The following is a 15,208-nucleotide window of genomic DNA, read 5'->3' on the forward strand; positions in this document are numbered from 1 at the left end:
TCTTCCGTACGCAGGTATCCGACATTGGTTAAATTTATTATCTTAAAATCAATCTATTCTCACAGCTGAGTGCAACATCTATAAAAACATACCTAAAATTTGGAGTCATTAAACAGAGGCTCATAGGATACAACTTTATTGAAACAGTCTTAACCAATAACAGTGTACAAATGGATTACTGCGCAACACAACAGTGGGTTAAAAAAAAAAATATGACGCTTTTAAGAAAATCATAGGATCAAAAGGGAAAGCTTCAACAGCAAAGGGTACAAGTAAACCATTCTTATGAACTCCGATCAACAGTGGCAGGGAAATTTTTTGCATTTACTTTGTAAAAAAAATAAATTAATGAACTCTTTCAAGTTTACAGGAAAATCTATTTGTAGTTATACATGACACAGACTCTGAGAATCCTACATGTGGTGAACTTGAGTATGTTCTGTTAAAACATTTAGAGGATCTAAATGTCAGCAGGCTGATTAATATGAGGGGGGTGGTTTTGGGGTGGGGGAGTAAAAAAAAAAAGAACCCATCAGAAATAAACGTTAGAAAAGTGAACTTGGGCTAACACATTCAAAACCTTGAATGTTCCACGTGGCGCAATAGGACATTATCATGATCCTTTAAGAACGCATTGCTTGAGCATTGGCTCGGGGCATTCCTCGAGATCCTTGGGCAGTTCCTCGCTTGTAGCCTTGCTGATATCCCTCCTGGAGGAGAGTGTAGGTAAACACAGATTAGCCAGCTTATTCGAAGGGAAAAAACAAAACAAACACAGATTAGGTGAGGTTAAAGTGAGTCATGCCTTACCCTTTGGTAGCTGGAATAGTCACGCGATGTGTTAAATTGGGTTTGGCCATAACCACTGCAGGAAGGAGCGGTTGAGAACGGAGCGCGGTATCCTTCATAACCACCTGATAACAGACGATAAAATTAGACCACACAGGTAAAATTGCTCTGTTACTAAAACAACATAACTGCTCCATCCACGACATGTTTAATGTAGTACCTCTAAACCCATTTGAGGAGCCTCGATATCCATTCATCATGCTGCGGTTGTTCCTGGGTCCACCCCTGGGGACGCCTCTGCTGCTGTAAAATGACTGGCTGGACTGCCCGAACCCCGACCCTGCAGAGGGATCAACATGACCTCCTGCTGATGGCATGACCTGGTCTTGAGGCTGGAATCCACCAACAACTGATAAAAGGGAGTCAAAGTATCTTAGAAGTCTATAATGCACTGATAGATGAGTTACTAAAATAAGCTAGCTTACAAACATTTCCCCAAGCTGAAAAAACTACCTTCTCCATTTTTGATTGCTCTGTGGTCCAGTAAAAGGTTCTATAATGTACTACATGTGATCTCACCTGACTGTAGTCTTTCCTGTGGTATTTCCGGCTGCTCTACAGTGTTCTCTGATTGGCTGTTAAAGCCCTGACCATAGCCACCAGAAAACTGGCTGGCTTGCTTAAGGGCATCTGCTTGGACATCGGTGGGTGGAGGTACAGGTGCGTTCATATTAAATACCTGGAGTTAGAAAATAAAATAAAAAAAATCAATTAATTTGGCAACAATTTGTTGGGGATCTGTGGAGGTGGGGGGGAAACACAGCTTCCTGTTTTAATGGAACAAAATCCACTTTGGTTACAGGGCCTTTAAATACTGTGCTCTAATACTGACTAAGCCTTAAATTCCACAAAGCTTCGTGTTTCAGCTGAATTGATCAAATCCAAACATATTTGCTGCTAGGCTGCTTAAGTGAACCCAAAGCATACCGCTTGCACTGACTGGAAAGGTGCTGCGTTCACATTGATGCCTCCGGAGTTGATATGTTTGGAGACAGGTGGGAAGGCAGTAGACAGGGAACATGGGGCAGAAGACTGGTCAGATGACAGAGACATAGAGGTCTAGGAAGGCAGGCAGAAGGAAATTTGAAAGGTAAGGAAACAAGGAATATGACAAAGGTCAGCGGATGCAATGGGAGCAGCGATAACACTAGAAGCCTCTAGCTAATGCTGTACATTATTCAAAGGACTTTGTAAAAACATAGAAAGAACACTTAAAAATAACGTCTAGGTGATCCCTAGAATACATTTAATTTCCTGACAAAATACATTTTGAGATACCAGACTTTCCAGGTATCTCAAAAGAACATGCATCATTTTATGCTTTTCTGTTCTTACCTGAGAGGAATCCTGTGGTCCAGATACAGCATTCGTCTGAGGAAGCCTTTGTTCTGAGTGAGCAACTAAAAGCAAAGCAAAAGGGACAATTCTAATAAGATGTCCGTTAGTGTAAGCTAGGTAAAATTTTAAGTATCACTCACTTGTAGGGCCACCCATCTGCTGCAGATCAACGGTCTGCAGAGGTTTCATTGGCTGTGCCGACACAATGGCTGGGTCCAAAACCTGGTTGTCAAATTCCAACATGGAGTCCTGTCAATGTAACCATGCCTTTATCAGCTTTGAAGTTAGTGTAATGATACAATGGTTTGGGTCAGGCTTTTAGCTAGCAATGTGTACAAGCATACATTGTACGCCCTTTACAAAAAATATTAGAAATTGTATGCCCTGTTTTTGGGATGTATGGCTTTGGTACGCCCTAATTTCCCTCTGGAAACTTTGCTAAAATGTTCAAAAATTCACAAGCAGAAGATGCTAGAGTTGGAAAATTTTTATTTTTTCTACTTGATGCAACACATCAACCAATCAAAGAAGCCGTTCTGCAAGCTGGCAGGGAGACAGACAGCAATGTTGATGAAGAGCGCTATGATCACTCCACTGAGCACAATGTGTGCACAATTATTATGCAAGTTGTACTTGTGAGGATTACTTTTATTGTTGTACTACAGCTCTCTCAGTCATGTTATTAACCTCTCAAACCTGAATATTTAATTAAGTAAAAGAAAAAAAGGCTTTTATTCCATTCATGGAGTGTGTCAGTTTCTTGATCTGTTAACGATGATCTGTAAATCTCACGTTTGAGAAGGGACCAAAGGTTCTCAATGGGGTTAAGGAAGGGGCAATTCATTATTCTTTCATCTTTAAAACTTTGCCGACTAGCCGCATAGTGGAGTACTCTAATGCGTGTGATGCATAAAAATCATGGACCTCTTGAAAGATGCTGACTTTTTTCTTGTGCAATTGCTTGAAGAAAGTGTCTTCTAAAGAGCGGTAGTAGGTTTGGGAATTGATTTTGAGTCCATCTTTAACCTGAAATGGTCCAAATAGCTCATCTTTAATAATACCAGCCTTCACCTTGTTGTGGGTGTACTGGTTGGAGCTCTGTGTCCATTACTTATCCAGTCACGGGCCCATCCTACTGGTCTGTCAATAACTACTTTCATCTCATTGGTCCGAAAAAAATCTGTCTTCAGATATGTATTGACGTTTAACCTATGCCTCTTGTTCAGTGGGATTCTGGGTTCAGCTTTCCTAACCATGGCCATGTCTCTGCGCACTGAACATCTTATATTTCTAGGATCTCCAGTTAGATCACAGTTTAGGAATATGACAGCACTGGACGATAATGGGTTCCTGGTAGCTTCACATTCGATTCTTCGCAAATCTTTGGCAGTTAATTTCCATAATTTGTTTCTCAACATATTTCTTGCCACCCTATTGAATGTTTACACTAAATGTTTGATGGCTTTGTGATAACGCCACAATATCTTCACAATTTCAAGAGTGCTGCATCCTTCTGGAAGACTAATATTTTGGACATGTTAAGAGTTAATTAAATCTCTTTTTTTTTGGCCATTTTGTCTGAGGAAGAGAATCTGCCTCATAATTATGCACACCTTGATATAGGGTGTTGATCTCATTAGGCCCCACCCTCCCTCATTAAACAAATATACATCAGCTGATATGTTTATACTCAACAAGCCTTCAAGTTTATACAGCCTGGATTTGGAAAATGCACATTAAAACGATGATATGGCCAAAACTAAACCATGCCTGATAAATGTGGACACAGCGTACATGATCACCTTCTTTATACACCCTATAAATAATTATTTCTAAAGATACGTTAAAGCATTTCATTTAAAGGTTTGAAGTGTATATTGACATTTTACAATAACAAGTCGCTTGGCAAAGGATGTAATATTGTTCTAACCTGCATAAAGTTGTAAGTCCCTTGCATTTGAGCCATGAGATCTTGCACAACCTGCTTTCTGACTACGGGGTCAGTGGCAGAAGGAGCAGCTTGGTGGACAGCAATGGTGGGTTCAGAAGCCAGCTGTGCAGGGGGATGGTTCTGGAGGGAATTTATCTGTCAATAGAAGCAGGGATATTAAAAAGACCAAAATAAGACCAGTTAAATATGCTATGTTGCAAAGTATCATGTGTGTGGGGTTCTTTCCCTAGTTTTAACAAAAGGAACTGCAACCTAAACAACATTTCGGACTTCATCATTTGAGCTTTGTGCAAACATGGTCTCTGCCATTCCTCAAATGACTGAACCTTTATAGGAGGAACCGTGATCCTAACAGAATACATGCTCTTGGGACAAATAAGATACAAAGCCAATATGCCCAACATCAGTGTCTGATCACAGAAATGTAGTTTTTGAAGAATGCTTACATGTTTCTATTAATAAACACTCCCCAACCTCATTTACAAACTTCCCAGAAGACTTATGGTGCGTTCAGACTAAACGCAGAGTCTGTGGTCATTTCCGCGGGCCCTTCAGGAGGGTTGACTGCCCTGCGTTTCAGATGCAGTGTTTACATCCTGGATCTTATCATCAAATAGGAGGATTTTCTGCTGCGTGAAGCTGACATCCCATTGACATAAAAAAAAATAGAAAAAATAGACTGAATGGTAATGGCTTCATTAGTGCAGGCTTGTGCATTTAAAGTGGCCATTTGTAAAAATAAAAAAGTCTTGTGTGCTACTGTTGTTTCAGAGATATTCAATATTTTTCTAGATGGTAATTGACCTGTCCTTATATGGCGCTTTTTCAAGTCAGGAGACCTGACCTAAGTAATTTACAATACATTCAGTCATTTAACGCACACACTGATGGTGGCAAGCGACATTGTAGCCACAGCTGAGGCTGACTGACAGAAGCGAGGCTGCTGTACACTGGGCCGTGGGACCACCTTCAGTATTCAATGTGGGTGAAGTGTTTTGCCAAAGGACACTGAAAGCCGGAGCCTGGGCTTAAAGCAAAAACCAATCAGCCCATTTTCCCAATATAAAGCCATTGCAGAACATCACAAGACCTTCCTGTGCTTATATGGAACATAACAGTGGGCACGTTTACCTTATTTAGAGGCTGGAATTGTTGTTTAAAATTTAGTAAATCACTAGTCTTCCAAACCCTTTGCTTTGGACCTGCTGTTACCCCTGGCAACTCCATAGCACTTCCTGTCAAGGTCTTGCTGTCGGTATTTCACAATAAAAGCACAGGTGAAACTTAACTGCTTCTAATTTGATCTCTGTGAACAACTTCTGAATTGCTTTGGGGAGACCTTACATTTTTGGAAAAGCCCCCCCAGAAAAAAAAGACCAAACAGTCCACTTTCATTCATCCAGAGCTGCTGTTCGGATTCGGCTGCAATTCCTTGGAAATCTACTCCTGCAGAAAACACAGATGGTGGGCAGTGACAGACCTCGGTCTGTGCTGGAGGTAAGGGAGGACGACGAACAATGCTTCCAAGGGCCACCTAAAAACCTCTTGAGAGCATTCCTTAGTTTGTTTTTTTTAAAACATTTTCTCTGTATTCCATTTTAAATAAAACAAGGTTCACCTACAACCAGTCCCTGATTGGTATCAGTGTCGCAATTTCACATAAAAGTTAAATGCTTTTAAACTTTAGCTATCAGCGCTCAGCACGCTCCATATGGTGCTGCTGTTTGATAACAACTCAATCCATCCAGTGAACGCTCTCACCGCATGGGATTCACCGCTCCCCCACGTGGTTTGCTTAGGAATTATAAGCGAATCCACCGAACACGCTGTGGACATCCGGTCACAATGCACTATTAAACTGAAAGGGATTGGATGAAATTTCAAATGTGTTTAAAGGCAAACAGATCATCTAATGTATTTGGTGGACAGTGATAATTTATCTGAGGATACCTGAGCCTCCACAGTCCACTCCTCCACCTGGTCTTTGTCTGTGTTACTGTATGGAGTTTCTGGAACAAACTGCCTGTTAAAAAACTACAACAAAGAACAACTATTGCAATCAAACATAATAAAGACAGGCATAAATATCGATGTCTGTGGCTTTTAATATGATACATAAAAAACGAATCCCAACCTCTGTGGTTTCCACTTGTACAGGCTCTGTGTAACTTTCAGTTTTTGGTCCTAGAAAAAAACATTTGAGCAGTGAACACACAAAGTAAACACTTCTAATAAATCTCTAAGTAAATAAGTGACAGGTTACCAGATTCGGGAGGCTGCTCCTCAGTAGCTGCAGTTTCTTCCACAGCTGTCTGCTCCTCCGATGTCTCTTCTGGTGTCTCTTCCGTCTCACAGTCCCCATTCTGTTTAGCTTCTGATCCTTCAAAGTAGCCACTTATCAGTAGTTTGTCCAGAGTGTCCCTCAGTGACTTGTCTAAAACAAAGATGGAAGACAAGTAAAGGTTTACCTGAGTATCATACAGAGTTCTGTTGATTTTTGGATCAACCCTTACAAATATTGATCATGTTTTTACCTTTTTCGAAAGTACCGTATTTTCACGACCATAAGGCGCACCGTACTAAAAGGCGCACTCTCAGTTATGTGTCCCATTTCTGTATTTAACACACACATAAGGCGCACCGGACTATAGGGCGCGTTTTTTATATACAGGTACATGTCCTCTACTACCTTTAAATACCTCTACTGCGTATTTAAAAATACAGCGGGGGCAAAACTGAGTATGACTGTGCTTTATTCATGTATTTATTACAAAGTATTAATCAAACCTGGCAGCTGGCCGTGAGACAGACACATCGCAGATGACACAGCGCTGTGGTCACTCCTAAATTAACTTAAAATCCTGAAACCCGCCGACGGAATATGTTCGCTTTTATTACCGGTATCCTGGTGCCTGCAGTTTAAATTATTTAGATGAAAAACACCTGCCAGCCACTGCGTGAACCCGGAGGCTGCCCAGCCTAGAGGCTGCTGATGAAGGGATTTCTCCTGTTGGCGCACCGCTGGTATGTGGGGGTCTGAGCGCCTCCGACAGAAATAGATAATCTGGATGAACTGACTGCAATTATTAAGTTTTCAGGTGGACTTTCTCACTTAAAAACATATTAAAACTACTTTATTCCCACTGATCACAGCAAATATAGCTGAAAGATTTAGATTATTTAGATGAAAAAACACCTGCCAGCCACCGCGGTGAAGAGGAGGAGACCCGCCCAGAGGCTGCTGTTGAATTAAGTTTTCAGGTAGAAAAATAGAGCGGGAGCAAAACTGAGTATGATTGTGCTTTATTCAAGTATTTATTACAAAGTATTAATCAAACCCATCAAAGTCATCATCCTCTGTTTCTGAATAAAACAGCTGCGCTAAATCAGACATGCCAATTTCCCCTTCTTCGCTGTCAGAGTCACTTTCCGTGCAGCGCAGCTCCTCAGAAATAATGCCGGCTTTTGCAAAAGCTTGAACAACAGAGCCAGCAGACACGTTAGTCCAAGCATCTACAATCCATCCGCTAAAGGTGGCGTAACTTGCCCGGCGCTGCCTTCCACATATCCTGAAACTGTGGTCTCCGTCGGTCATCCATCGCTCCCACGCCGCTCGCAGCCTTACTTTGAACGGCCGCTTCACACCGATGTCGAGCGGTTGAAGTTCCTGTGTCAAACCCCCGGGGATAACAGCGAGCACAGCGTTCATTTGATTCACCTTTTTTTCCACATCGGCTGTGAGATGGGCACGCAGCGATGGTGATGCGTGGAAAAAAACCACCTGGTCTCCTCACATACACCTCCCTCAGCCACGCTTTCATCATCTCTTCATCCATCCAGCCTTTTTCATTTAATATCATATGTCATCAGAGCGCTGTGTCTGTCTCGCTGTCAGCTCCCAGATCAGCTTCTCTGATTGGTTGATGCGGCGCGTCCAGCAGCAAAACTTCAATTTTTCCATCTCGAGCAGCAGCAGCGCGTTGGCGGTGCGTCAGATGCTTAAACGCTCCCGATCACGTGCTGCACCTGCTGCTCAAAACGCGCTGCGGGACCTTTTGCTGCACCTATACGCTCGTCAACCATTGACTTTGCATGTAAACTCGCTGCTTCTGCTGCACATGCTGGGTCCGGTTCACACCGATGTCGAGCGGTTGAACAGCGAGCACAGGGTTAATTTGTTTCCCCATGTTTTTCACATCAGCTGTGAGATGGGAACGCATGGGGTTACATATTAACAGCGATGGTGATGAGTGGAAAAAAAACACCTGGTCTCCTTACATTCAGCCACTCTTTCATCATCTCCTCAATGAGGTGGTCTCAAAAGTCGCAGTTACAACACACATAAGGCGCACCGCACCAAAGGGCGCACCGCACATTTTGAGGGGAAAAAAAGACGTTTAAGTGCGCCTTATAGTCGTGAAAATACGGTAATGTAAAAATCAAGGAAAAAAAAAAAAAAGACTGAAGGAGCCATTTAACAGAGTTTTTAAAACCCCACTGGGTTAGTGCTTTAAGAAAAAAATCCATTTGAGATGGCCAAAATCTACACTGTGCCTGAAATCTCGAGATCTGCTTACAGGCCAGGCAAAGATAAGTACTCAAGTGTATGTAAAACACTGTTTTATTTTGAAGGATAAACTCCAAAAATCTGTATCACTAGACACTTCTTTGCTTCAACTATTAAAAAAAAATTTACTTCCCCATGTAAAAACAACATGCATATTTAACCTGCATGTCCAGAAGGAAAGCATCAACCTCTGCATGGCTCCTCAGCCTCTTCGCTTCCTGAACTAGCACCAAATGCTCAAAAACACAATCCATTTCCAAATTGTATTGCCTTTTTTTTTTTTTACTTTAATCTGGGAACTGCATCGCTGATAAATTATTTCTCACTTGCTTCTATCACAGAGCTACAAAGATCTGGCAATGCCTGAACTCTGCCTCACGTGACGCCAATCTAAAATTACTTCGTATTCATTTGTGCCGTTTCCTTATGTGCCAATGTTGGCATCATAACCACAAGCATATATTTATATACAATGCTCAAAAAAATAAATGGAACACTCAAATAACACCTCTATGATATATAAATTCATTCAGGAGAATGATAGATATTAGTTTTTACACTTTTAATTCCCCTAAATACTTACATGTAGTTCCTGCCACAGGCTTATCTCGACCTTCAAGCAGACACCACAAGTGCTGGGAAGCCTCCTCATACTGGTCAGTCAATCTGGAACAATAATTATTCACTGGTCATTTTAGATTTTCAGAATTTCAAAGTAAAATTAACAAAAAAAAAACACAAACATTTCTAAGCTTGATGACACATGATAATATATTTGCACTGTTTAATTTAATGATTACAATCTTCGACCAAATGAAAAGCCAAATCTCAGCTTCCCTTAACTTTAAATTACATATAAATTGGTTTTTATGGCCGACGGCCGGGATGGATTTAATTTGCATTAATTCAAGCGTTAACGCAAAGTTGACCGGAAAGAAAAAGACATCCAAAGTAATCCTTGAGAACAGTGTGAAGCAGAGTTAAATTAAGAGTTTCTGAGAGACCTATGAGATGTGGACTGCAGCCAGAGCTTCAACAGTCACCACACACAGGGGTATCCAGCCCACTACTGAACCAGATAATACAGGCGTCGCCCCAAACACCAGCGGTCATTTAAACGTTGGTTTTTAGGCCAAATCTAATCGGTCTGTCATAGTCTTGATTTAGTCCAGAAATATTTGTTTACAATTGGTCTGTGTTGAGTCTGTCTGATTTAGTCTTACTTTAGTCCAATAATAGATGTTGAAAAGAATCAGATTCGAGGATCTGAACATTACGGCTTTTCACCTTTCAACCAAATGAAGATGTTGTTTGGATGTAAATCATGTTGGGTTTTGGAAATCATCTTCCCAGAGTCGGGAGAAGAGTGAGTAGCAGAATACCTGTTGCTAGAAAGCCTTAAAATGTTATGCTTCTTTAGGCTTATAAGCTTCATTGTGAAGCCAATTTCATTTTCTCTGGTAGCAATAATTATAACCAAATTAATTAGCACCTGAGGAGGTAATTCAGCGATTTGAGTTTGGTGTGCAAGATCAGGGACACATCCAAAGGTTGAAAATCGCTGGCTAGCAAAGACTGGGGTTTGACACTTCTGACTGTGAGAATCTATGGGCTACAGTCCAGTTGGAAATGACACCAGACCCAATAAAGGAAATGACTGAAATCCAGCTATCAGAGCAACCTGGGCTACAATTAGACCTCAGTGGTGCTCAAGGCTGATCCTTCCATGCCACTCCGCTCTGATGCAATAATTTCTGCAAGAGAAGCCCTGACCAAATATTGAGTTCATAAAAGAAAATGTTTTTTCCATAAGCCTGAATTTTTTTATTTGTGTGTTTTTTTGAAACAACCTTAATATGTACCTGTACTCCTCAATTTTAACTTCATTTCTTAAATAAAAGCTATTGAATAATATTATAGCTTCTAAGATGCATCTGAATTAATGCCTTTAGAGAAAATCACTGACTATCAAAAGCACCCACATACCTGACATCACAGTTCTTATCAGGTCCAACCAATTTATAAAACTCATCAAAAGATGCAAGGTCAGCATCCGTGAGCAGAGCTGAACCAGAGGCATTGGGTCTTTTAAGGTCCTGTCGCACGCTGTCCTCGCCTAATTGGTCCAACAAATATTGCAGCTCCAAAACCTTCTTCAACCGCCGTTGTTCCATTTCCTCCCGTTGAAGCTGCTCTCGCCGTGCAGACTTTTTCACTGCCTTTTGGACCTAAACATACACAGAGCAGTTTTGGTAGATTTTATTTCACAAGCTCTACAAAGCAAATGTCAACATCAGCTAGTACCGGCACCCTCAAATGAGAGATATTTTTTTCCTAATAACTTTCTAAAAACCTCTCTTTAGTAAATTATCAACAGCGTACTGATAGCATCAGAAATCCTCAGGTTTTATCACAAACAATAAAAGAAAAGAGGTTTTAATTACCTCATGGCCCAAAGCCAGGAACCCCTTCTGCAGTTCTCGAGCGAAATCAAGGTTGTTGATGATTTCTTGATACTTTGACAAGGCTTCCTTTGGACACATCAAGGAAAAAAAAAAAACATATCAACATGTATTTCACGAAGACATATTCCATAAACATAAATATTTCTTAACTGGGTTATGGGAATATTTTAAGACAATTAAAAAAACAAAAAGTGAAAATGCAACACTGCATATTAAGTAGCCTCCAGTATCTCGTCTTACCAGCTGATCCTGATTCAGTCTTTCTCCCTTATTCTTTCTGGCCTGATAGTCATCAAGTTTGGACTGAAAAAACAAACAAACACCAGAACCATCAACAAAGGTTCTCTGAGAAAAAATGACAATGCAATACAAGAATAAAAAAAAACATCAACAGTTGAGAAAAAGTAATAGAGGAAAGGATAAAGATGAAAAGATTAATTCTTCTTCCAAAAACTTATCTGGATTGTTTGAAAGAGCATAACATTCTTTCTGCTATAAAACCAGCTTATACCAGCAGACTGAAGAATAAATGTTAAAAACAAATATGGACGATACAGCTTTCATTACAACATGCTTTCCGAAATTCTTGGGGAAATTTAATTATAAATATTTATCCTTGTTTAAATGACCTCTGAGCATTAACTTCTGACAACTTATGAAGATGAAAAAACAGAAATTTAAATAACACACACAGACATAAAAATGACTACCAAAACAGGGAGGCATTAAGAAACATCCATCTGTATAACTCTTAAAATTTTACCTTTTTCTTTTCCATATTCCGGACCTTTTTGTCAATTACACCAAGAAACTGCTTCATGGTCTCAGACTGACTTCCATTTCCCAGCTCTGGAATGGCACACTGGACAGCATTGTTGCCAACCGCTGCTGAAGGCATCTAAAGGGACACATTGAAAATGGGAAAAACATCATATGAGAATTATCTAATGTCTCTATTACTGAGTTATGTTATTTTAATGGCTACATAGTATAACCTACCTGTTCAACCCTCAAGCATATTTCATAAATTATATAAAAGTTAATTATTTATGTTTTGGGGACTTCAATACACAAATTCCCATATTTAGCAACATTTCTCTGTAACACCTGTTGTTATTAGGGGTGCACTGAGTGCAGTTTTTTTAGTTGGTAATCAATTTTAAAATGTCTGCGCCTGCACCAATTTCCTTTTAAATGACAAAACACTTTCAGGCGTTAAAGTTGCTGTTAAAGATAAAGTCAAAAGCAGTACGATGACATAAGATCATTCAATATTCCTATATCATTTTACTGAACCCTCCAGCAAACAATACAAATTTGTTTTAACTGCAAATGTGGGACTTCTCGTAAAATTTTGATGAAAAATTTTGAGCATTAGCCGAGGCTGATTTTGAGAACTTTACAAAAAGTAGATATGAACAAGATCAGTTTAATTATCAGTTGTTCTCCCATTAATTGGTAAAGTAATAGGGGGTCAATCTATTGGAAAAAATGTCTGTAAAAATTCCTGTGTAAACAGAAGGCTGCATGAATCTATCCATCAATTTTCTGAATTTAGAGAAACCAATTGAACTAACAGTCATGTTTTTGGACTGTGGCAGGAAGCCGGTGTACCTGAAGAGAACCCACACATGCACAGGGAGAACATGCAGCTCCATGCAGAAAGAGCCGGGGTGGGAATCGAACCCAGATCTTCTTGCTGCAAGACAATATTGCTAACCCATTGAGCAGTATGCATGAAGCATCAAATGGAATTTCCTTCTGAAAATATGACGTAAAGCAATCGTAGAGTAATCCATAATTTTTTTTATGAGTAAGCAGCAGTTGCTGTTCATGCTGCAATCAATGGATTAGTAATGATCTCCTCTGGGTGTGTCTTCCTCTCAAAGCAACTTCTGATTTTTTTTAATGCAGGCTGAAACTTAGAAAATATGTAAAAACATTAACACATAAACTTTATTCCCCATCCATTTTATGTTGTTTCCATTTAACTAAATAGCTGGGGCTCATGCCTGTCATGTTCTTCTAAGACAGCATGGCCAGCCAAACTGAAAAAGAGTTTGTAGAGCCCAATTTCAAACCTATACTACAGAAATAAACTAATTTGGTAGTTGAGGACAGGCTAAATTAGACACGTTCAAGGTCCAACTTCCCACAAATGTATTTAAACTTTAAAATTTAACACTTCACTTCACTTAAAATAAAGATTCTAAGATAATTGTATTTTTTTTTTATCTCAAGGCAGAATATTGCCTATTATTATTAAAACATTTACAATACAAAATGCAGACTCAATTAAATGAAAATTAGCATTTTATTTCAAGACATATTCAAGAAAAAAAAAGTACAATTACTAAATGTCATATTTATATTACCATAAAAAGTTAGCTTATGCTAGAGCAGTTATTTTCAAAGTCACCATACATAATAATTTATGTTACGGTTTGGTTTTTTGTTCTATTACCTTTTAAATTGAAATTCTGTTGCAAATAAGCCCCATAAAGCAAAGTATGGGATTCTGTAAGGACATTTTATTTTATTTATTTTTATCTGTAGAAGAAAAACGTGTGTTTTTAAACCAACATTTCAAAATGTTCTGCTATATTTTACGTCCGGGGTGTATATTCAAGGTTTCTCTTCTAGGAACTTTATACATCTTAGAAAAATACTGAGTCTTGAAAGAGTATTTTGTATTTTAATTTTTTTTTTGTTTTTAAAGTCTATCTGCATATTTCTGTGTGTGTGTCTTCTAATCCGAGGCTCACAGCAGAATCTTGGTTTTATAATGGCAATAATGATTCTTTATACTACAGAAACTGCTGACAGATGTCGCTTAACCTGCTATGCATCCGGAAACTTAAGGAATATATCCTGAATAATTTACAAAACGATTAGCTTTATTAAACGTTGCTAGCCATGGAAACCTGGGATAATCAGGACCTCTCCGCCTTCTGTCTGATCACGACACACAAAAAAAAACGAATAAAACTGTTCTTCTTAGACCTTTAAAGATAACAGTTAAACGTAGGTCTAAGTGAGCAAAAGAAGATAAAAAGGAACTGAACATAATTAAAATGTGGGCCTGCGCCTTAAAGTTATATTCTTAAACTTCAGTTGTAACATTATTTCCGACAAATAAAAAAAATAAATGCGACATTAAAGGATGATGAACTGTAAATTATGTTTCTACGCTGTCCATTTATCAAAGCAGACTTTCTGATTAAGAGCTAACGTTGCATGGATCATTTAACCTAGCTTCTTCCATTGTTAGCCTATACTAGCATGTTCTGGAACAATATGCAGGCAAAGCCACAAGTCTAACGAATGTCAATTAAAGCTATAATATGGACTAAAAAAAGTGGTTATTTTAAAGAATATCATTGTTTCATGATGTTAAGTATTAACCGTGAAAAGTAAAGATCCTCCAGGGACGCAGCGACCCAGTCCGTTTTCCAACCGTCTCGAGGAAAACATGACAAAAGACTTATTTCTAAAAATTCAGATTAAATAGCAACTCGATTTATATTGCAAGCGTCGCATACCTTTATACTCTTTGTCTTCAAAGAGAGTTTTCGTCCCTGGGTTTACGTTAAAAGTGAAACGATCAGCACAGTCAGTCAGTCAGTCTTTTTTTTTTTTTTTTTACTTTAAGTGGTGCTTTTCTAGAAGGATGCTCAGGCTCAAACCGGCTGACGCTAGCTTTTACCTAAAGCTAAGTAGAACCCTTATGCTAACGTTTCTTCCTCTGATACTACTACATACGAGACAAAAAAACTTAACACTGCCATCTACAGTTCTTATGCGGAATTACACCAGCTGAGCAAGAGCGTAAGAAAAGATGATCCCATATTTAAATATCTGCCAATCAACCAGTTTTCACCGGTTTCTGAAGGACATCCATGTTTGTAAATTTGCCCAATAATTTAATTTCAGTTAAGTTATATATCCAGCTATACATATAAAATTATGTATCAATAATCCAGGTCAACTCCTGTGCAGTCTTTCCTTAGCTCTATAGAGTGCAGATATTTTCATATC

At 39.2% G+C, this 15,208-nt stretch overlaps 1 protein-coding gene across 4 annotated transcripts; it reads right to left on the minus strand.

Moving 5' to 3' along the window:
- Nucleotides 1–120: 120 nt before the first annotated feature.
- Nucleotides 121–14,854, minus strand: caprin1a (cell cycle associated protein 1a). Of its 4 annotated transcripts, none has more exons than XM_038283837.1 (17): nucleotides 14,713–14,854; nucleotides 11,934–12,068; nucleotides 11,411–11,473; nucleotides 11,150–11,236; nucleotides 10,692–10,933; nucleotides 9,289–9,371; nucleotides 6,402–6,572; nucleotides 6,273–6,322; nucleotides 6,089–6,172; nucleotides 4,118–4,273; nucleotides 2,328–2,436; nucleotides 2,185–2,249; nucleotides 1,777–1,908; nucleotides 1,369–1,528; nucleotides 1,010–1,198; nucleotides 811–914; nucleotides 121–710 (listed from the first exon to the last, which is right to left on the minus strand). In XM_038283837.1, the coding sequence occupies exons 2-17, from the start codon at nucleotides 12,066–12,068 to the stop codon at nucleotides 624–626; spliced, it is 1,917 nt and encodes a 638-aa protein (XP_038139765.1). In that variant the 5' UTR covers nucleotides 14,713–14,854; the 3' UTR covers nucleotides 121–623. The 4 variants fall into 4 exon arrangements, with proteins under 4 accessions (XP_038139765.1, XP_038139764.1, XP_038139763.1 ...); XM_038283836.1 differs by lacking the exon at nucleotides 14,713–14,854 and adding an exon at nucleotides 14,576–14,707 and having other exon boundaries at nucleotides 2,328–2,409; XM_038283835.1 differs by lacking the exon at nucleotides 14,713–14,854 and adding an exon at nucleotides 14,576–14,707.
- Nucleotides 14,855–15,208: the final 354 nt, after the last annotated feature.

The sequence above is a fragment of the Cyprinodon tularosa genome, unplaced genomic scaffold, assembly GCF_016077235.1.
Source record: "Cyprinodon tularosa strain WSP-4 unplaced genomic scaffold, ASM1607723v1 ctg197, whole genome shotgun sequence".
NCBI classification, from domain to species: Eukaryota; Metazoa; Chordata; class Actinopteri; order Cyprinodontiformes; family Cyprinodontidae; genus Cyprinodon; species Cyprinodon tularosa.

Excerpts from the sequence above, each read along its gene's own strand:
- caprin1a (XM_038283835.1), bottom strand. The coding sequence starts at position 14,644 with ATGTTTTCCTCGAGACGGTTGGAAAACGGACTGGGTCGCTGCGTCCCT. Across the intron at positions 11,474-11,933 it reads GGAATATGGAAAAGAAAAAG|TCCAAACTTGATGACTATCA; the intron begins GTAAAATTTTAA and ends TTGTTTTTTCAG. Across the intron at positions 915-1,009 it reads CTCCTCAAATGGGTTTAGAG|GTGGTTATGAAGGATACCGC; the intron begins GTACTACATTAA and ends GTCTGTTATCAG.